Source organism: Onychomys torridus, chromosome 7, assembly GCF_903995425.1.
Source record: "Onychomys torridus chromosome 7, mOncTor1.1, whole genome shotgun sequence".
In the NCBI taxonomy this organism is placed as follows: Eukaryota; Metazoa; Chordata; class Mammalia; order Rodentia; family Cricetidae; genus Onychomys; species Onychomys torridus.
Genome location: NC_050449.1, coordinates 33,038,348 through 33,061,197, shown reverse-complemented (window position 1 = coordinate 33,061,197; position 22,850 = coordinate 33,038,348). Strand labels below are relative to the sequence as shown.

The 22,850-nt window shown below is 37.7% G+C and overlaps 2 protein-coding genes across 2 annotated transcripts; both read right to left on the bottom strand.

The window, feature by feature from the left end:
* Positions 1 to 558: 558 nt before the first annotated feature.
* Positions 559 to 1,501, bottom strand: LOC118587487 (putative olfactory receptor 10D4). The gene has a single exon (XM_036193499.1). It carries the CDS (start codon positions 1,496 to 1,498, stop codon positions 563 to 565), a length of 936 nt encoding a protein of 311 aa, XP_036049392.1. The 5' UTR covers positions 1,499 to 1,501; the 3' UTR covers positions 559 to 562.
* A 5,747-nt stretch (positions 1,502 to 7,248) lies between these two features.
* Positions 7,249 to 8,181, bottom strand: LOC118587486 (olfactory receptor 148). The gene has a single exon (XM_036193498.1). It carries the CDS (start codon positions 8,179 to 8,181, stop codon positions 7,249 to 7,251), a length of 933 nt encoding a protein of 310 aa, XP_036049391.1.
* Between the last annotated feature and the right edge of the window lie 14,669 nt (positions 8,182 to 22,850).

Genomic DNA, 22,850 nt, shown 5'->3' with positions numbered 1-22,850 from the left:
CACTGGATTATTCTCTAGAGATAAAATTACCAGTAAATGTTCTGGGCACATGTAAGATACATACAGCTACATTGTGAGGGATCACATTTAAAGATTTAGAAGACTAATAAATGCTTGGGGAATAGTAGTGCTAGGAGAGAATCCACACAACACAACATCAACACAGGAAGGCCAGTTGGTCCCAGCCCTTGGGAAACAGAGGCAGGTGGTTGTCTATACCTTTGAGGGCAGGTTGGTCTACAGATATAGAACAGCCAAGGCTATACAAAGAAATCCATCACACACACACACACACACACACACACACACACACACACACACACAAAATCAACACTGCATCTGCTAAGAGACCTTGTCACTTATATTTCATTATAAAACACAAGGAGATACAAAACAAATATGTATCTTCAAACAATGAAGGAAGTGGTAAATTTGTGTAATATATATTTCATTTGAATATGACTTGGATGTTATGGATGCCAATTTGTCTTATAAGTTGGAGATTCAAATCTGTCCTATTAAATGGTGAATAAAACTTTATCCAGCAAAAATTTAGATGTTTTCATTCATTTTCAAGACTGAAACACCTCCTGAAAAATATATGCCTGAGGGCCACTTTTACTTCCTTATTCCTCAGGCTGTAGATCATTGGGTTGAGTGTGGGTGTCACAAGATTGTTCAAAATCTGAATGATTGCACTAAGCAATGGGCTGGGATTGGGCTGCAGGTAGATGATGATGACTGGTCCGTAAACACAGACAATGGCAGTGAGGTGGGCACTGCAGGTGGAGAAGGCTTTCCTCCTGCCTTCTGTTGAGCGGATTTTTAAGATGGAGATGCCAATGCGAGTGTAGGACACAACAATGAGAAAAAGACAAATGAGAGATAAAAGACCAACATTTGTAAAGCCTACCCTCTGTGCTAGAGAGGGGTCCTCACAGGCCAGGAGTAACACTGCAGGCATGTCACAGAAGTAATAACCCACCTCCCTGGGGCCACAGTAGGGCAATTGGAAAGTGAGGGAAGTTAGGATAATGGAGTGCACACAGCCACTCATCCAGGTCCCTGTGGCCAAGACACAGCACACTCTGTGGTTCATGATGACTGTGTATCTCAAAGGGAAGCAAATGGCAACAAAGCGGTCATAGGCCATCACTGTGTACAGGAAGCACAATGTGCAACCCAGACAATGATAGAAGAAGTGTTGTACAACACAACCCTGGAAAGAGATCCCTCTACTCTGTCCTGCAAGATATGACAACATCTTTGGAGCTGTTGTGGAACAGAAACCCAAGTCAAAGATGGAGAGGTTTCCCAAGAAAAAGTACATGGGTGTGTGGAGTCGCTGGGAGGAGATGACTGCAGTAAGAATGAGCAAGTTTCCCAGAAGGGCACCGGCATACAGTGCTGAGAAGAGGAAGAGCAGGACCTTCTCCAGGCCTGCTGTCTCAGGGATGCCCAGCAGGGTGAATTCTGTCACCATGGTGTGATTTGTCATGTTTATGGAAGAATCAGCTTCTGGAGGTCTGTGGAAAGATGTAAAATTTATTATGTATGTGGATGAGATGAGTTTAATTTACCAAGGTGGAAGAGAAAAAGATACTGGTATTAATAGAGAGATGTTCTAGACAGAATTGCCTTTCCTGCTGATGGGGTATCTTTGTGTAGTTAGCCCCCTAATTGCAGATAATGCTGCTTTAAAATCTCAGCCCGAAGATAACTTACAGGGCAATTGTAGAAAGTGTCTTAACAATCCTATCCAGAAATTAACTTCCAAGGTTACTCTCCTCTGCTCTCAAATTCATATAAATGATCTTATTCTATCATTCCAGATGCTCTACTGTGATTCTAAAATGAACAAAAAAACTCCAGAAATGGACTTGTAGGGAGGGTGGAGAAGAAACAGGGTAAGGGAGGGATAAGAAGAATGGGGAGTGAGAATAATCGGAATATATTATATACTGATATGAAACTGTCCAAAAACAAATTTAATTAATGCACAGTTATGTTTTTAAAATAATATTAGCAACCATGTTCTAGGACTGAGGTAAATGAGGATCAAACCTACAGTATTTATTACAAAATGACAACAGCAAAGAATAGATCTCACAAGTTTAAAGTGTGAACACCACTGAATTGTAAGCTTAATGAGTTACACTAAGTTTTTCTTAGTTGGCAGCATGAATGCTTGCTATCTCTTCTGGCAAATAATGAGGATGTGTGATTGTACATTGGATTATCCAGTGCCTTGTAAGCAGAAACATTGAAAATAACACAGCGACTGAAGGCTCTATAGACACATCTTGTATGAGAGCAGAGCTGTGTCTACTCTATCTCTTCATTCTCTATTAAACACATAATATATACACATCTCATGTGCACATATATGAACATACAGAGAGAGAGAGAGACAGACAGAGACAGATAGAGAGGGAGACAGGGACTCATTTCTAAACCTCACTAATCACATTGTGTTACATTTGTAAAGGACATTTGTCACATATCTCACAAAAATTAAACTAAGGGTGTGGAGTTCAAGAAGACAACCTCAAATGCACTTTATTGATCAAATGTATGGAAGGAACAGGATGCACAAGGATCACACTGCAAACAATAAAGTCACAGATATTTAAAAAGGTATGCAGTTTTCCTGCTGTTAACAAAGAAAGATTGCATTCAGTCTCATAGTTTAATCTCTGAACATAAAAATGTATCATCCTACGTCAACTTCCTTTAACTCTCCATTCATGATTATTGAGTCATGAGTGACAATAAAGAGTGGCTACCCAAACAAAGACCTTGACATTCCACTTGGAACAGAAAAGCTACTGTTGCCACTACCTCAGGCTGCAAAGTCTAATTCTGGAACCATACTGTGTTAAAGATAAGGGGTGGGCATAGAAAGCACTCGTTTCAAGTTTTTATATTTTGAAATTTTCTGACATATTTTAATTGTTTTAATACAGTATAGTCCTTAAATTACAGGCTAACTCAGAAAATCTATTGCTTAAAACTCTGCACTCCCTGACCCCAACATGTCATGTCCCTAGGGACTGGGCAACTGAGCATTCTGATAAAGGTGAAAGAGACTTTTGGGCACTTACTGAGCCACTAGGAAGCCTCGTGTGATGGATGGTGTTGTTGAGCACTCTTTTCCTGTATACCTCCCGCAGAAGGAAAGGAGCCTCACCATCCTTCAGTCTGTAAGTTGGAACTGATAATGCCTCCTCCTCATTTTAATCAGTTTCCAGTAGAATTCCATACATCTAAGTGTGCTTCAGCTCCCTGGCAGCAATTTCCTGTTAAGTTCCAGGAACTGCAATAATTCACAAGACAAGAGATTTTAAATAATAGCGATCATCCTTTGGGTATCAATCCCCAGAGGAAGGAGTCTTATTGAAAAAACATCTCATTAACTACTTGCTTTAATTATGTGGTGGTGTAGGGGGGAGTATTTCAATGTATTTTGTGAATATTCTTAAGGGCTAATACTGTTCAAAAATGTTCATTTGAAACCTCAATATTTTTCTCACATACTTAACCTGTGACTAAAGATTTTCAAAGCTGATAATTCTGAAATTCTATTTGTCACATACTGCCCCATATCGTGAGGTAGGTTTCTCTGAAGGCGAGAGAAGTGCTTTCTCAGAAAATGTTCTCTTAGCTGGTACCTGTAATGTGAATCAGCAGATGGGGTAGGGAAGGACAAAGCAATTTCCCAACTGAGGCATTGGCATGTACACTCTGCATGATGGGAAGGAACTCAACATGCTTAAAGAATTTAGGAGTTGGGCCTGAATGTCAGAGCCTCTATTTTCAGTTTCTTGGGAGTCTGGGTGAGTAAGTTCACAAATTTAATCCTTCTTGAGTGAAGATGCTAGTCAAGTTTTTCATGGGTAACTTGGTAAGATGTAGCCTAACATATTCAATCAATCATAATTTGAAAGGTAACTTTATCCACTTTTCAATGCTATAATAAAATTCCAGGCATTGAGTATTTAAAGGGAAGACATTTATTAAGCTCATAGATCTAGAGTTCAGGATAAATGATTAATTTTAAAAAATCACAGATGAAAATAATATCAGAAAAATATGTGTGTAACCCAATAAACACACCTCCAGTGGATATCGCTCTGTATAAATAAAATCTGAAAAATCATGGAAAATGATTTTTATTTGCAGTCTTGTCAGACAAGGTTTATAGGTAGAACCAGTTGAAGAATCTAACAACTGAAAATTAGGATATTTCCACAATGGCTGAGCAGGCTTTCTCTTAAATGGTATGATGGGGCAATTGGTGGGCTATCTAAGAGATAGGCTTAAGAAGGCAACCTCAGGGCCAGAGCAGGCAATGATGTGCAGGAACGAGAGCTTCTATGACTTCTTGGAACTGAATCTGTTAACTAGGAGCTGGGTCAGTGATAACCAGTATTCCATGATTGTGGAGATCCGCCAGAAGTACCTGAGTGACATCGTTATGACTATGTACAAGGCCACTGTACAAAAGGACTATGAAAAGGGGCATGTCTAGTTCTAGAAGCATAATGTGGTTTTCAGTTTTAATCAGATGATTGTGGAGAAGCAATAAACTTGGAAATATTTCCAGTAGAAGTGGTCCTTTGCAAATCATTTTGAAACAATGCACATGGAACTCAGCCAGGAACTGCATCAATGCTGATTTGGTTAATATCATGTTCACTCTTTTTGGCATGGATTGAGGCAGGATTTTAGTTTCTCCACAATCTATCTGTTCTAATTCAAAGATGAAATTTTTGCCACTAAAAAGTACATACTTAGGGAAAAGACATTCAATGGTGATCTGCAGTGAGATGCAGTACATAGACATAATGAAATAAATGCATCAAATATTACTATTTCTCAACACTAGTCCTTTTTCTTCCAGTATCCCAATGTATGCCAACACACCTTGAGAATGCTGCTCTGCATGCCATCTTAAAACACTAGGAACTCTTCTGTGACATTCCTCCATGGATTCTTGATAAGGAATAGCTAGAGAAACATCTAGAGACTAAAGTGATTGTCATCTGAAAACTTTTTAGGTACTACATGGAAGTACAGTGATGGATTTGCTTGGCTGACAATGCAGAAATCACTGAGTCAGTGGTACACTGATACTTCATGAAAAAGGCACTTGAGTGCCCACCAGAGCAGCTGCTTGCCCTAAGAGATGGCCAGCTAGTAGACATTGAGCACATCTGTTGTAGTCAACTGAAAATTCCTAAAAAGCCACCATTATAACACTGGTCTCATTTGTGGAGAGCCTGAAGGCTATCCTCCCCAAAATAGTTTTAGCTAGAGGCTAAGAAATTTCAGAGTTGAGATGACATCACCATCATGGAGGAATTGATATTCAAAGATGTCAAAACTAGGTGAAATCTTAAAGTGCCATCCTCTGAAAACATCAATTGTAGTACATGTTTTAACAGCATCATCCATGCTATGAAAACACCAATTGTGGTCCACACTGTAATAGAATCATCCATGCTCTGTAAACAAAAAACAAGAAAACAAACAAACAAAACCCCTGTGATTCCTGGTTGTGACAGTGTCAAGCTGTTAACACAGTATGAAGAAAGGAAGCATTGAACTTGGGCCCAGACCAGGTTCAGCCATCAATAGATGGCTGCAGGGATCAGATATTAACTGCTCTTACTACAGGTGGAGAAATGGAGAGATTAAAATAGAGTTAGCAGTGAGGTCAGTGTACATCAAAGACCTATTCATAGCACTTATTATCAGTTGCTTCCTGAACAATTTATTAATATTATGAGTTGTCTTGCAAGATGATGAAGTGTGTTAAGTGACCACAGAGGTCATGAAGGGCAGCTCCAGGAGGGGTGGGCAATTAGGAACAGGAGTCTCTTAGCTAACTAGATATGTTTGAGGCCATGATGCTAATTCATGTGAGATTCTGTATCTGTCATTTGAGGTTTCTAATACTGGGAACTCTCATATAGAAGTGGTAAAGATTTGTTTTAAGGACTGATGTGTACATATATGGAGAAGACAGTCATGAAGAGGGCATTACAGTGATGCCTTATAAATATCATGCCTTATAAACATCTCACATTCTTTTTGTGAAATAGGGAACTGAAGTGCTTGGGAGCAGAAAGAGAAAGTAATCCCATTCTAAGTAAAGCAGAAGTGTGAAATGAGACTGATTTGACACTGGGAAGGGATGAATAAGGTCACAGCTGTCTCCAATCTGTCTCAACCAGGAGATATGTGTGGGCTGAACATTATAGATATAGGAAATCTTTCTGTTGGTTACATTGCTCCTTGGATTTCTTGCTCAGATTTCAGGCCTATTTGCCTCTGTAGTTGGTTATAGAGTTTCTTAGGAGGGGTTGTAGAGGCAGAAGAACATTGAAAGTATTATAGACATACAACATGCATTCAGATATTTTATCCTGTGTTTATTTTATTTATTCATTTCTTTATTTAAAGATCAGGGAATTGAAGATTTATAGGAAGGGACAAAGCTTTATTGGAAGAAAGGCTCTTTTGAGATTGTGTTGTCCTTTAATACCTCTACATGTTTTGATTATTATTTTCCTTAAGGGGTTTATATTCAGGAGTGAAAAATAAAACTACTATATATCTATTAAAAACAACAAACCAATCTAAAAGACAAATTGAATTTAAGTTTACAGGGAGTTTAATGTAATTTGAGGCAGATTGTTTGACCTTATACTATCTCACTGTAGCAAAATGGTTAGGTCATTTCTTTTTTTATTAATAAAATGTAATACAATAAAACAACAAATAGTACTTTGAAATTAGACAAAACATACAAACACAAAGAAAAGAGCCCAATACAAGGCACATGAAACAGAGGCCCACTAGTTCACACACAGGAATTCCAGGAACATGCTAAAATGGAAGGCATACTACACACAAAAGACCTGGTACAGACCCATTTGGGCCCTACGCTTTCTGCTTCAGTCTCTGTGAGCTCATATGAGCTTTGCTTATGTTGATTTATAGGGCCTTGTTTCTTTGGTGTTGTTCATTCCCAATGGCTCTTAACAGTCTTTTTGTCTCTTGTTCCTTAGGGTTCCTGAGCCCTAGGTGAGGGGTTTGATGGAGACATCCTGTTTAGAGCTGAGTATTTCAAGTCTTTCGCTCTTAGCATAATGTCTGGCTGTGGGTCTCTGTACTTATCCCCATTTGCTGGTGGAGGAAGCTAAGAAACAAAGTTTTAAATATCATTATTATGTCCACAATTCATTTCTGAACAGTAAGCATGACACTTTGGAAAACTCTCCTCAGGGACCTCTTCACTTCCTTGTTCCTCAGTGAATAGATTAAAGAGTTCAGCATAGGTGAGACAATATTATTTAATATTTGCACCACAGCACCAAGCAGAGGGTTTGGTGTGCGCTGCAGGTAGATGATGATTACAGGCCCATAGGCACAGAGGATGGCAGTGAGGTGGGCACTGCAGGTGGAGAATGCTTTCTGCCTGCCCTCTGCTGAACGGATTCTCAGAATGGCAATCCCAATGTGTGCATAAGAGACACAAACACTGAAGAGAAGCATCAGAGCCAGAAAGCCAACATTAATGGAACCCACCTTCTGAGCCAGTCTGCTATCAGTGCAAGCCAGGGGTAAAAGTGCAGGAAGGTCACAGAAGAAATAGTCCACTTGATTGAATGCACAGTAGACTAATTGAAAGGTAAAAGAGGTCAGGATTGTAGCATGAAGACACCCCACTGAAAAAGCTATTGTTACCAAACTCAGGCACACTCCAGGTTTCATGATGAGCATGTATCTCAGTGGGTGACAAATGGCAACATAGCGATCATAGGCCATCACAGAATAGAGGCATCCTTCAGTAGAACCCAGAAAGTGGTAGAAGAAGAGCTGGGCAGCACAGCCTTTGTAAGAGATGGCTGGGCTCTGACCAGAGAGATAAAGCAGCATCTTGGGACAGGTTACTGATGGGAACAGCATGCCAGAAATGGATAGAATTCCCAAGAAGAAATACATAGGGGTGTGAAGGGTAGGTGAAGAAACTATTGCTATAAAGATGAGCAAGTTTCCAAGCAGGGTGAAGAAGTAGATGAATAAGAACACGACAAAGAGTAGAGTCTCCAGTCCTTGTGTCTGGGGTATTCCCAGTAGGATAAATTCATTGAGTAGTGTGTAATTCCTCATTATCTTCAAAAGTAATCTTGGTAGAAATAATTTTCAACTAAACACAAAAACAAGGAAATAAAGCAATTATAATAAATGCAACACTAATAAATCAATCATCATTTTTGGTAAAATCTAAAATTCATCTCATGGTCTATCATGGTTATGAAACAATTATATCCAACAGTATCCAAGACTTGATACATCATGCACAGTAAGTGCTTGATTAATCCATATTTCTGTAAGAGTGTATGTAGCAAGGGCACATCTGGTTAGGGTCTTCTTGATGAGGACTACCTGCAGAATCTGGAGGCAGTAAATGTTCTCACATTGGGAACAGTGTTAACCAAAGGAAAAAGCATCAAATAGGCTTTTCAAAGAGATTCAATGTAGAGAAAGCCCATTAGCCAATTAGTTCACTACTGCAGGAAAATGTCATCCTCTCTATCCCTATGACTTAGTTCTATCTCTGCATGCTTCAAAAGGGAGATTACACACAGACAAACTGACACCCCCCCACACACCAATTTGAATTGTTTTAAAAGAAGATTAAATTTGAATGTTAGTTTTATTAGACACTTCTAATCATTACAGATGATGTTGAAATTGAATATTAGATATTTTTCTAGAAATACTTTGGCATTAATAAAATTATTTATGTTTCCATATTTGGAGACACTATATTCATTACTAATTATTAATGCAAAGCTAAGTAAAATTTAACATTGCCACCTAAGTATTGCCTCAGAAAATCCTTCACATTTCTAAACAGAAAAACATACTACATATCCTTAACCATCTGCATAATATGAATGATGCTTAACAAAATGACCTGAAAGCACAAGTTTCTGATTATTTTTCAAAGCATTTGCAGAATTATTCAAAGCACTCATCAAACATCCCATACATTTATCAAACACGGACTTGAGCATCACAGCTTTGTCAGAGCATAAGATTATGATTTTCCCCTGATCCTGCTCCTGGCAAACACTATTCAGCTCTGTGTTGTTGTCTATGAATCAAAGAAGGGAAGTAAGCTGCTGAGAATCAGTCAGCTCTTCTAGAGTTTTGTGGTGGTTGTCTGTCACAGTACTCTCATGCAAAGGTCCTTGTGAATCATGCAAGCACATGTGATATTTCCATCAACAGCTTTACTTCTATGATCTGTAGTTTGGACTTAACCAAGTGTATGAAAACTGTCTAATTATAACTATCCCAATTACTAACTTTGATTTATGGTCAATTTGTCTAATCATTTTTTTATTGTTACTGATTGGTGCATTTGCCTTCTAAATATTGGAAGATTAAACCAATTCTTTCCATCTATACAGAAGAACTTCAGATGGAATTGAGTCAATTTCCTAGAGAGTGATTAGTCCTTGGGGCTGCAGCATTAAGCATAGTAAATGAAGCTTATGTAATGAAATAAGACATATATGACACACACACATACATATATGTACATATATATATATATATATATATATATATATATATATATTCACTCAGTGAGAACTTCATAATTACTGATAACTGATTATCAAGTTCCCAAAGAAAAAATGCATATGATAAGTTGGAAGAAAGAATTAAGCAAAAAAAAAAAAAATGGAGTTCTTTGTTCAAAGGAAAAATGGGAAAGTTTTGGTTGTTGGGTATTTTCTGTGACAATGTGCAATATGTAGCACAAAACTACCTAAATTAGTACAGAATTATATACCATGATGTGTATAATCGTAGATACTGGGTTTATGTCACGTGTCTTAGTCATGGGATAACTAATGTAATATACATAATTCATCAGTTCAATTGGATTATTTCCATATTCCCATTTGATACTGTCCATAGACAGTTCATCCCATCAAGTTCCTTCAGTCTATGGTCGGTCCTTTGATACTTTTCATTGGAAGGAAGTCTTTTTCTTCCTTTTTGTTTCCTATTACCCTCTCTTTCTGATGGCACTTCACCTACTGTGAGAGCAAGGTCACCATGACCCCTGGGTGGCTCTCATGCCATGAACCTCTCCGCAAAGCCTCCCAGAAGGTTTCTGAGCAACTGTAAAACTGAGGTTAATGGGAATGAGTGCACACCGAATAACTGCCATTTAAGTCTTCAGTATTCGAACATATTCCTAGGCAAGCACATCCAAATATGTGGCACAGAAAACTTGGGTGGGATACATGACCTTTAAACTGTGAAAACTTAAGGAATAAATTAAAGTCATAGTTTTTGCAGTCAGAAATCAATATGAATTGGTTGAAGAACCAAATTTAAAACTGTGGATTGTTACTATTATTGTGGTTAGTACATCAGTTCCTCACTAAATGCTCATTATTGATAAACTCATAAAATACCCGGGGTTGGGGATTTAGTTCCGTGGTAGAGCACTGGGTTCAGGCCTCAGCTCTGGAAAAAAATATTCCTTATCCTGGGAATGCTGTGAAGTTTAAGTATCACAATATTCATGAAATAACTTTAAGAATGATAGAAAATTCTATTGCTAGCTTCTGAGAAAGGAGACCATAAAGAATAGAGATTTAAAAAAAAAAACACAAGGTTTTTAAGATTTTTGTCTGGGTTGGCTCTTGTTTACCTGAATTTGTGCCTTTTATATGCCTCCAGTTTCTAATCTCTGAAAGAAGTATAGTAGTACACTGCTCCCCACCCCCATTATTAGAACAAACCAGATCTGAAGACGCTTAGCAAAAGCTATTTACTCCCTCAATCTAGGTGAGTAGAAATGCTCTTGTGGGGCTGGGTTATAGCTCAGAGCAAAAGCTCTTGCCTACCATCTGAAAGAATTTAAGTTCTATTTTTAACAATAAAAGACAAAGACATCAAACAAGGGCACTCTTACAATGCATGGCTTGATATTCCTGTGAACATCATTAACTCTAAATAACTCAGAATAAGGAAAAATCTTTATAATGTGTTCTTGAATCCCCATTAAGAATACTTAGCATTTTTAAAGGTGAAAACTAACATATACAATGGAAAAGGTTGAAACCCATGACTTAAGGGTTAACTGAAACATTTACTGTCCATATGTAAGCTCTCTTCCAAACCACTCAAAACAGAGTGCAAATATGAACCATGTGGTACATGTGATCGGTGGTGTGCAGTGGGAGCCATGGCATGACTCTCAGTGCTGAAGCCTCTAAAGCAGCATGAATCTGATTTCCAGAAACATTAAAATTCCCAACAAGGAAATCTATGAGATATAGCTCATGAAATTTATCTCATTGCAGCCTGAGATTAGTTTCCACCATTTAAAGATAATTTAGAGTCAATGAAGTGGCTCAGTGAATAAAGACAATTGACACTAGGCCCAAGGACCTAAAGTAAATCCCCAGGTTTTCTTTGGTAGAAGGAATTAACTGACTTATTCAAATTGTGATGTGACTTCCACAGGAATGCTGTGCCAGGCATGTACCACCACACGTGCACACTTACACACAAAATAAAAAAAAATGTAATATAATGAAAACTTTAAAATAAAATCAAATTTCCCTTATAATTTCAAATGTTGCTTTTTTTAAATCCTGAAGATTAATGTATATCACCTTTTTATACCCATCACTAACTATTCTTTTAGACATCACAGATATATTGACTCAAAAATAAAAACTAATTTTATAGTAGTGCATGTCTTTATTCCCAGCACTCAGAAGGCAGAGAAAGGAGATCTCTGTGAGTTCAAGACCAGCCTGTCTACAAAGAGAGTTCAGGACAGCCAGGGCAGTTATACAAAGAAACCCTGTCTCAAAAAATAAAACAGAAAGAAAACAAAAACAAAACTGAAAGAAAAACAATTAATTGACAGTCTATGTATTCACCCATAATGGAGGTGCATTCAGCTTCTCTAGAAGATTGAAATCAAATTCAAATGTACTGGGGAATGAAATGGCAGAGGAAAATTCATATAACTTGGTCTATAGATCTAAAAACCCACTTTCAAGTTTTGGTTTCTGTTGATAGGACTAAGAACTAGTCATTTATATTTTCTGAAACTTAGTTTCTTATCTTTAAAGAAACTGAAAGAATTTCTCACAGTAGTAACCTCAAACTAGCCAGCTAAATTTTATAATCCAGTAGTTTATATGATTAAGGGATTTTATTTTTTTCCCCGAGACAGGGTTTCCCTGTGTAGCTTTGCGCCTCTCCTGGAACTCACTTGGTAGCCCAGGCTGGCCTCAAACTCACAGAGATCCACCTGCCTCTGCCTCCCAAGTGCTGGGATTAAAGGTGTGTGCCACCACAACCCGGCAGGGATCATTTTTAATAATGCCAAAAAACAGGGTAAAAACAGGAAAGTCTCTCCCATGCCAGTAGAATATTCTCCTTTGCTTTTCAGTTTTCAGTTGTGTCCCAGACACCTGTAGTTCAGCAATTAACATTGTAACTGCTCAGTGAACACAGGAATATTGTCATAATTGTACTTGTTATAGAGTAGGGAGCGCATTGTGCTTGGTTTTGGCTAACTGATAATAGTTGCTTCACAATGTCACTGTCAAGATTTCACACAATAATGGTTTTGGAAAGTGTTGATATACAGTAAGATGCTATCCAATTATTTACTGTGATTATACTTGTTATAGGCAGCTTTGTACTAGAGATGTTAAGAAGATACCTCGTGAAGGCAGTACTTGAGACTTCCAATGGGATCATTCAGAGAAGCAGGGTTTGGCCAGGACCAAACAAGGCTGGCATGCGACTTTTAGAGGAAAATCACACTGTAGGAACAGACGAGAGAAAGTGAGCCACACTACAAGAACTGTTCCCATTCTTCAGGGAGTCAGGAAACTGTCTTTATATACCCTTTTCTCATAATTATTATTTTCTCTATGTAAAGAATACACCCAAACAATTTTTATTCATGTCACTTCTCTTGGAACAGGAACCCAACAGATGTTGAATTAACTGGCAAAGAATAATAAAGGCCTGCATTCCCACACACTGTATGCAAGACAGAACATGGGGAAAGGAGCCCGGCCATCCTTCTACAGGAGAAGGAAGCCTCCACAGTTATTATTCCACTAAATGAGAGAAACAGTAAGAGAAGCGGTGGGCACTTACATGGATAAGGAATCGTGAGGGACTCAACGAAGCAAGGCTGATTCCCCCTCCTGCTGTTACCAGTTTCTTCTATGTAGTCCTGAGCTCGCCATCCCGCACTTTTCTTTTCCCATAGAATTGGGCATCTATTCCGCAGCATCAGATTCCAGGTGGTATTCATTCAGAATCACACCGAGAGGGTGCTGCATATCTGATGGCAAGCAGGGTGATGTCCTTAATGGAAATGAAATCATCTTCTGTGGAACTTTAAATGGTTTCTGGGTCCCTGCAGAGCCTCATCCCCAATCTATCCAAAGTCTCAGAGAGCCTCAGCCCTCTGAGTATAGGGAGCAATTAAGTGCAGTGTTAAGAGTTTCACAATAATCAAGGTAATCCTTTTTTTTTTTTTTTTTTTTTTTTCCTATGTGGGGCAAGTATTCTTTGACTGTTGGTGTTCTCCACAGACCGTAGGGATTCCACCCGCCCAGTCTCTGCCTCATCTCTTATCTCTTGTCACTTCTTTCTTCAACTGGTCAGAAATCATTCACAAGGATGTACCAGTTTAATGGAGGCAGGGAAATTTTTGAACAACCATATACTTATTTCAAGCTGAAGATTCTACTAGCATGCAAACAAAGGTTAAAAAAAACAACCAATATTTTAATATGCTAAGTAGTGGTATATATCAGAAGGACAGACTTTTGGGTTGAGATATCAAATCTGAAGTAGCCTTGACTTGTTCTCTATTATACTATAGTAATTCACAGAATAAAAATAATTCTATCAACCAACAACCAGACCACACCCGTGAGTAGAGTTGCAGAAAATTACTAAGTAGCTGAATAATGAACAATTCCTATTACCTAGTGATGTCATAGAAATAAAAATATCATAAAACAATACGTTTCTTGTTTGTACTGGTAATAAAATAACCTTCTGTACTACCAGTCATGTACATGTTTAGTACATATACTTTTAAAATGGAAAAATAATTAATAGTATAGTAACTACTTCATTGCTAGCTTTTATATTTTTATACATTTGTCATCAATCTAGACTGCACTCCTTTTATTTATATAAAAATGAAGCATGCTGGGGAAAGAGTATGCCATGAGTGCGTTCATACACCTTTAATTGACCAGTTCTTTCCTCTGCCTCAAGAGTCCACTGTAAGTAATGGACTGATATCATCTGTGTAAATACACAAAGTTCTAGAAGAACTTGCAAAGGACCCACTTTTCAGACTGTACCTAGAAATTAAGGTCCATGATGGTATTTTGTTTTCTTTAACCACTTTGCTACCAATATTTTTTCATTTATTTATTTTTATTACATTTTATTTGTATGCCAAGGTATGAATGTAGAGTCAGAAAACACCTTTCAGGACTTGGGCCTCACCTTATGTCATTTGGATCTGAGGACTGAATTTAGGTGAGCAGTCTTTGCAAGAAGTGCCTTTACCTGCTGGATCATCTTTGTGCTCCCCTCACTTATTTTATCCCTTTACAGTATTAGGTTCAGTTGGTGGTTTTGTTATGTGTCTAGTGCTGTGATGAACACATTAATGAAAAGGAACTTGGGGAGAAATGACTTATTTGGTCCACACATCATGATCATAGTCTACAATCCAGAGAAGTAAGTGCAGGAACTTTAGGGAGGAAAAGATGCAGAAGCTGTGGAGGAGTGCTGACTACTGACTTCAGTCCATGCCTGCAAGAAAACCAGATAGGCTGCCCACAGATCTTCCCTCTCTCTCTGTTCTCCCAGACCTAATCTCCAAGTCTAGTCCCTAGCACTGCAATAGAACACCAGCTAGGGCTTTTCTTAACCCCTGCCCACATCTCCTGTAGATCCCACAAACCATTACAGCAATCACACTCTCTGAAAACACAGAGGGGAAACACAAACTAAAGAACAAAACACCCACCCAACAAAGACAAATCCAGAAACTGATAACTAGATCTTTAATTATCCAATTCCAGATACGTAGGTCAGCATAAAAACACAACCAACAACAACGAGGACAATATATTTCTACTAGAGCCCAGCTATCCTACCTGGAATATTCCAACATAGCTGAAGCACATGAGAAAGATCTTAAGACAGCTTTTATGAATAAGACAGAGGTCCTTAAAAGGAAATAAATAAATCCTTTAAAGAAATCCAGGAAAACATAAACAAACAGTATAAGGGAATAAATAAAACTGTCCAAAACATGAAATTAGAAATAGAATACATAAAGAAAACCAAAATTGATGGAATTCTGAAAATGAAAAGCCTTGGAATTTGAACAGGAGCTACAGAGTCAAGGTTGACCAGCAGAATACAAGAGATGGAAGAAAGAATCTCAGACGTTGAAAATACAATAGAAGAAATGGATACATAGGTCAAAGAAAATGCCAAATCTAAAAAAATCCTGACAAAAACATTCAAGAAATATGGGACACTATCTGAAGACTAAACCTTAGAATAATAAATATAGAGGAAGAAGAACAAACCCAGCTCAAAGGCCCAGATAATGTTTTCAACAAAATCATAGAAGAAAAATGTCCTAGCCTAAAGAAGGAGATGCCTATAAAAGTACAAGAAGCATAGAGAACACCAAATAGGTTGGACCAGGAAAGAAATTTCCCACACCACATAATAATAAAAGCATTAAATGGACAGAAAAAGAGAGAGTATATTAAGAACTGTAAGAGAAAAAGGCCAAATAACATCTAAAGGCACACCTATTAGAATTACACCTCACTTCTAAATGGAGAAGGGCCTGAACTCTAAGATGCCACAGATTCTAGCCAGCCTGTACTACTATGACCATCAGAAGTATTCGTTACCATAGATGGAGAAAATAAAACATTCCATGATAAAGTCAAATTTAAACAATATCTATCTGTAAATCTAGCCCTAGAAGGAAAACTCCAACCTAAGGAGATTAACTACACACATAAAAACACAGGAAATAAATGACCTAACACCCACAAAATCAAAAGAAGGGTAACTTACACACACACACACACACACACACACACACACACACACACACACACACACACACACACACACACACACACACACACACACACACACTACTATCACCACCACTACCACCCCACCACCAACAACGACAAAGTAACAGATAAAAAGAATCATTAGTCACTGATATCTCTCAATACCAATGGTTTTAATTTCCTAATAAAAAGACACAGACTAACAGAATGGATGAGAAATCAGGATACATCCTTTAGTTGCATCAAATAAACATACTTCAACATCAAGGATAAAAATTACTTTAGAGAAAGGGTTTGAAAAAGACATTCCAAGCAAATGGACTTAAGAAGCAAGGTGGCGTAGCTACTTTAATATTCATTAAAATAGACTTGAAACCAAAACTACTCAAAAGAATTAAGGAAGGACATTACATACCCATCAAAGAAAAAATTCAGCAAGATGATATTTCTGCTCCAAACGCAAGAGCATCTACTTTTGCAAAAGAAATACTACTACAGCTTAAATCACATATTGATTCTTACACACCGATAGTAGGATACTTCAGTACACCACTCTCACCAATGGACAGGTCATCTAGACAAAAAGAGAAATACTGAAGCTGACAGAATTTATAGAACAAATGGACCTAACAGGTATTTACAGAACACTTCATTCAAACACAAAGGAATATACCTTATACTCTGCACCTAATGGAATATTCTCCAAAATTGACCACATAATCTAACACAAAACAAGTCTCAGCAGATACAGGGAACGAGGAAGATATCCCCACATCCTATCAGACCACTACAATTAAAATTGGATATCAACAACAAAAGAAAAACAGAAACCCTACAAACTCATGGAAACTGGACAACTCTCTACCGAAAGACACTGTGTCAAGGCATAGATAAAGAAATTAAAGACCTCCTAGAATTAAATGAACATGAATGTACTACATATCCAAACTTATGGAACACAATGAAATTGGTTCTAAGAGGAAAGTTCAGTGATCAAGTACCTACATAAAGAAATTAGAGAGATCTCATATTAGCAACTTAACAACATGCCTAAAATCTCTAGAATAAAAATAAGCAAGTATACCCAACAAGAATAGATAGTAGGAAATAATCAAACTAAGGGCTGAAATAGGTAAAATAGAAACAAAGAGAACAATACAAAGAATCAATAAAACAGAGTTGTCTCTTTGAGAAAATCAATAAGATAGACAAACCCTTCTTTGATATAGCTAAAAGACACAGAAAGACTATCCAAATTAACAAAATCAGAAATAAAAAGGGAGGTATAACAAGAGACACTGAAGAAATCAAAAGACTCCTTAGGTCATACTACAAAAACCCATACTCCACAAAATTGGAAAATCTAAAATATATGGATAATTTTCTCAGTTGATACAACTTATCAAAGTTAAATCAAAATCAGATAAATTTAAATAGATCTATAACCCCTAAGGAAATAGAAGCAGTCATTAAAAGTCTCCCCACTCCTCTCCAAAACACCCAGGGTTAGATGATTTCAGAGCAGAATTCTACCAGACCTATAAAAAAGACTTTAAGCCAATACTTCTCAAATTATTCCACAAGTTAGAAATAGAAGAAACACTGCCAAGTTCTTTTATGAAGCCACAGTCACTATAATTTCCAAATCATATGAAGATTTGACAATGAAAGAAAATTACAGACCAATTTCTCTGATGAACATGATATAATAATGCTCAATAATGTACTTGCAAACCAAATCTAAGAACACATTTAAAAAATCTGCTATGATTAAGTAGGATTCATTTCAGAGATGCAGAGATGGTTTAATATATAAAAATCTAACCATGTAATCCGCCATATAAAACTGAAAAATAAAAGCCACATGATCATCTCATTAGAGGCAGAAAATGTCTTTGACAAAGTCTGACACTCCTTATGATAAATGGGAAAAATTGGGAGACATGGGATACATCTAAACACAATAAAGATAGTTTACAGCAAGTCTATAGTCAATATCAACATAAATGGAAATAAATAAAGCAACTTCACTAAAACCAGGAACAAGAAAAGTTGTCTGCATTCTCTATATCTAAACACTATAGTACTTGAAGTTCTAGCTAAAGCAAGAAGATAACTGAAGAAGATCAATGGGATACAGATTGGAAGGGAAGAAGTCAAAGGATCTTTATTTGCAGATAATATGGTAGAATACATTTGTCACCCTAAAAATTATTTTTACAGGTGACAAATACTTTTTAGCAATATAGCTGGATACAAAATTAACTCAAAAATTAGTAGCCCTCCTATGTACAAATGGTAAATGGACCAAGAAAGAAACCAAGGGAACATTTTTTACAGTTGCCTCAAATAATATAAAATATTTTAGTGTAACTCTAACCAGGCAAGTAAAAGACTTGTATGATAAAAACTTCAAGTCTTTGAAGAAAGAAATTGACAAAGATGTCAGAAGATGGAAGGATCACCATGTATGTGGATTCATAGGACTAACTTGGTAAAATGGCCACATTACCAAAATCAATCTACAGATTCAGTGCAATGACCATCAAAATTCCAACACAATTCTTCATAGATATTGAAAAATAAATCTCAATTTCTTATGGAAAAAAAAGGATAGCTAAAATAATCCTGAACAATAAAAGACCTGCCAAAGATATCACCATGTGTAATTTTAAGTTGTACTACAGAACTATAGTAATAAAAACCATATAGTGTTGGCATAAAAACAGACACATTGACTTATAGAATTGAATTGAAAACCCAGACATAAATCAACACACCAATGGACATCGGATTTTAATAAAGACACATTAGACAAAAAAGATAACATTTTCAATAAATGGCAATGTTTAAACTAGATGCTTGCATGTAGAACTCAAATAGATTCATATTTATCACCCTGTACATAACTAAAATCTGAATGGATTAAATATCTCAACATAAAACCAGACACACTGAACCTGATAGAGGACAAAGTAGGGAATAGCCTTAAACTCATTGACAAAGGAGAAAATTTTCTGAACAGAACAATGACAGCACAGGCACTAAGATCAACAATTAATAAATGAGACTCTGTGAAACAGGAAAACTTCTATAAGGCAAATGACACCTTCATTTGGACGAAAGTGGCAGCCTAGAGAATGGGAAAGGCTTTTTTTTTTTTTACCAATTTCATATCTGATTGAGGATTAATATCAAAAATATAAAGAACACAAGAAAGTACAGGAAAAACAAACAAACAAACAGTACAGTATAAAAATGAGGCACAGAGAATTAAATAGAGAATTTTCAATAGAGGAAACTCAAATGATTGAGTAACACTTAAAGAAATGTTAAACATAAGGGAAATGCAAATCAAAAACACTTTGAGATTTCATCTTATATCTCTCAGAATGGCTAAAATTAATAACATAGTTAATGCTGGTGAAGACGTGGAACAAGGGGAACACTCCTCCATTGCTGGTGGGAAAGCAAACTTGTAGAACCACTATGGAAATCAATACGGTGGTTCCTTGTACCACTCTTGAGCATATACTCAAAAGACATTTCATCTTGCCATGAGGACACTTCCTCAACCAATTGCCTGAAACTAGAAACAATCTAAATGCCTCTCAAGAGAAGGATGCATAAAAAAATGTGGTACATTTAGAGAATGCAGTATTACTCAGCTGTTAAAAAAAATGACATCATGAAATTTGCAGGCAGATAGACAGAACTAGAAGAAACTAATCCTAAGTAAGGTAACTCTGACTCAGAAAGATAAATCTGGTATGTATGCACTTATATGAGGATACTAGCCATTAATAAATGATAACCAAGCCCAAATCTGTAGACCCAGAGAATTTAGGCATAGAGGACGGGACTAGGGTGGCAGTAAAGATACATAGATCTCCCTGGGAGTGGAATATAGAGTATATCTTATGAGTACACTGGGACTGGAGGAGGGAGGTAGGAATCAGATGGGGTGATGCTGGGGAGATAGTGTTGGAAGGAATGCAGAGAGAGAGAGAGAGAGAGAGAGAGAGAGAGAGAGAGAGAGAGAGAGTTGCTGGCCAAAAGGGCCCTTTGAAAAATCCTCAACCAACCTTGTCTAATCAGTGAGTTGCTCTCCACAAACTGACAGCAGACTTCCTTTGCCAAGGACAACATACTCACAACTCACTGAACATGGAGATGCTGAGCTGGTGCCTACATAGAACCTTCACCCCTAAATTCTAGTATCTTTGGTGCAGGAAGGTAATCTACAGGCTACCAAAAGAGGAAAATAAACACCAATCCAGCCACAAAACCTTTGACCTGTAACATGCCTTGCCTGTACAATATGCTAGGGCAATGGTGGCACAGAACTTGTGGGAGTAGTCAACTAACATCTGATTTGACTTAAAGCCCACTCTGCAAGATGGAACCCATACCTGACACTGCTTGGGTGACCAGGAATCTGAGACCTGATAGCTCAAAGTACTGGGGTAAAACCAAATTTTACTGGTCAAATAAAAAAAATTAAAAAGGGTTGGTAAAATGACTCTGAGAGCTATTCTGCTACACTTACAGATCAATGCCTTATTCAGCAATCATCAGAGACAGAGAGAGCCAGAGCCAGAGAGAGAGAGACAGAGAGTCTCCTTGGAACATACAGTTAGCTCTACATGGGAAATCTCCATCAAATCCTCCTGTCAAAGCTCAGGGAATTCCAAGGGAGAGGAGGCAGGAAGACTGTAAGAGTCAGAGGGTAAGGAGGACACTAGGAGAACCAGGCCACTTAATCAACACAAGCAAAGCTCATATGAACTTCCAGAAACTGAAGCAGCAAGCAAGGGGCCTACATGGGCCTGAACCAGGTCCTCTAAGTATTATTATGGCTTTCAGCTTAGTATTTTATGGGACTCCTGAGTGTGTGAACAAGTGAGTTTCTGATTTTTGTGCCTGCTCTTGGGGCTCTTTTCCTTCTGTTGGTTTGTCTTGTCTAGCCTTGATGTGATTTTTTTTTTTTGCTTTATTTTAAATTTTATTTTGTCATGTTTCTGCGTTAAAAAAAAGGAAGGAAAGAAGGAAGAGAGGAACAAAGGAGGGAAGGGAGGAAGGAAATGACTGAGTATGAAAACTCAATGCTAAGTTAGAGACCATTAGGAAGAGAATTAGTGGCAAAGAACAGAGTTCAAGCATTAATTTCACAAATGTCTGCTGGAAGTTAAGACAGAAGACTATACAGAGAATGGCATTTAAAGATAAAGGTGGGTAGCATTCTGAGGTGATAAAGACTTCTGTTCTCTCTCAGATTCAAGAGTTTCAACAAATGCCCAATCCAACAACATCAACTAAATTCAAGTAATAAACCTTGTGGTGAAACTAAAGATCTCTCTCTCTCTCTCTCTCTCTCTCTCTCTCTCTCTCTCTCTCTCTCTCTCTCACTCACACACACACACACACACACACACACACACACACACACAAATGTAAAAGCAGCAAGAAAGGAAATGGAAAATTTTACTTGTAAAAATTGGTCATTTAGCAAAGGCAGATCTCTCTCTCAGGACAACAGAAACTGTAAGATAAAAATCCAACTGGAATTGAATTCAAAAGATACTCCCTTTTAAAGATTTGGGGAAAACAAAAATGTTTTTGGACAAATTACAGAAGTACTCACCACAGCAGACCTCTGTGAAGGGATTTCATCAAAGAATGTGTCCAGAAAGAAGGAAATGTCCTCAGGAAGGTGCAATATTCCGAGATAAAAAATGCTGAGCAAGCCAGCAAGCGAGGGCTGTTCTGAAGCCCTAGGGTTGCGCAGAACAATCCCTCTGCCTGGTGTTTAGGAAAGAGCCTGGTACACTGGCAAAGGACGTGATTTCAGCTGGATAAGAGGTGACCCTGGTCAGAGCACCCTGAGGTTTCTGAGTTACTGGGGGAAAGGGCAAGGCCTTCTGTCCCTTAAGCTTTAATCGTTGAACCGGAGGCAGCTAGAAAGAAGATAGTTTGGGACTTCTGAACTAGGAGAAACAGAGAAAGAGAGTGGAAAAACAATACCAAAACTGAACAAAAGAGAGTGAGAAAACCGTAGCAACGAGAATGTAAAAGTGAAGACAGAAACATATGGAAAACAAAAGGGCAAAAATGGTAAATATGAGTGCAAATGTCTAAAACCCATGATGAAGAGAAAGTGTGTGTGTGTGTGTGTGTGTGTGTGTGTGTGTGTGTGTTTCAAAACAAAGAAAAGAAAATGTCCCAAAGGATTGCCCACAGGCCAATTTGGGGGGCCATTTTCTCAATCTAGGTTTCTTCTACCCAAATGAATCTTTAGCTTGTGTCCAGCTGATATAAAAACTCGTTAATATAGTTGCTGTGGAATGTTCAAGTATGTTAAATGTGTTGCTCTGATTGGTTAAAATAAAACACTGATTGGCCAGTAGCCAGGCTGGAAGTATAGGTGGGACAAGCAGAGAGGAGAATTCTGGGAAGTAGAAGGCAGAGGCGGAGAGAGCTGCCAGCCACTGCCATGACAAGCAAGGTGTAAGGTACAGGTATGCCACGAGCCATGTGGCAAGTTATAGATTAATAGAAATGGGTTAATTTAAGATAAAAGAAGTAGATAGCAATAAGCCTGCCATGGCCATACAGATTATAAGTAATATA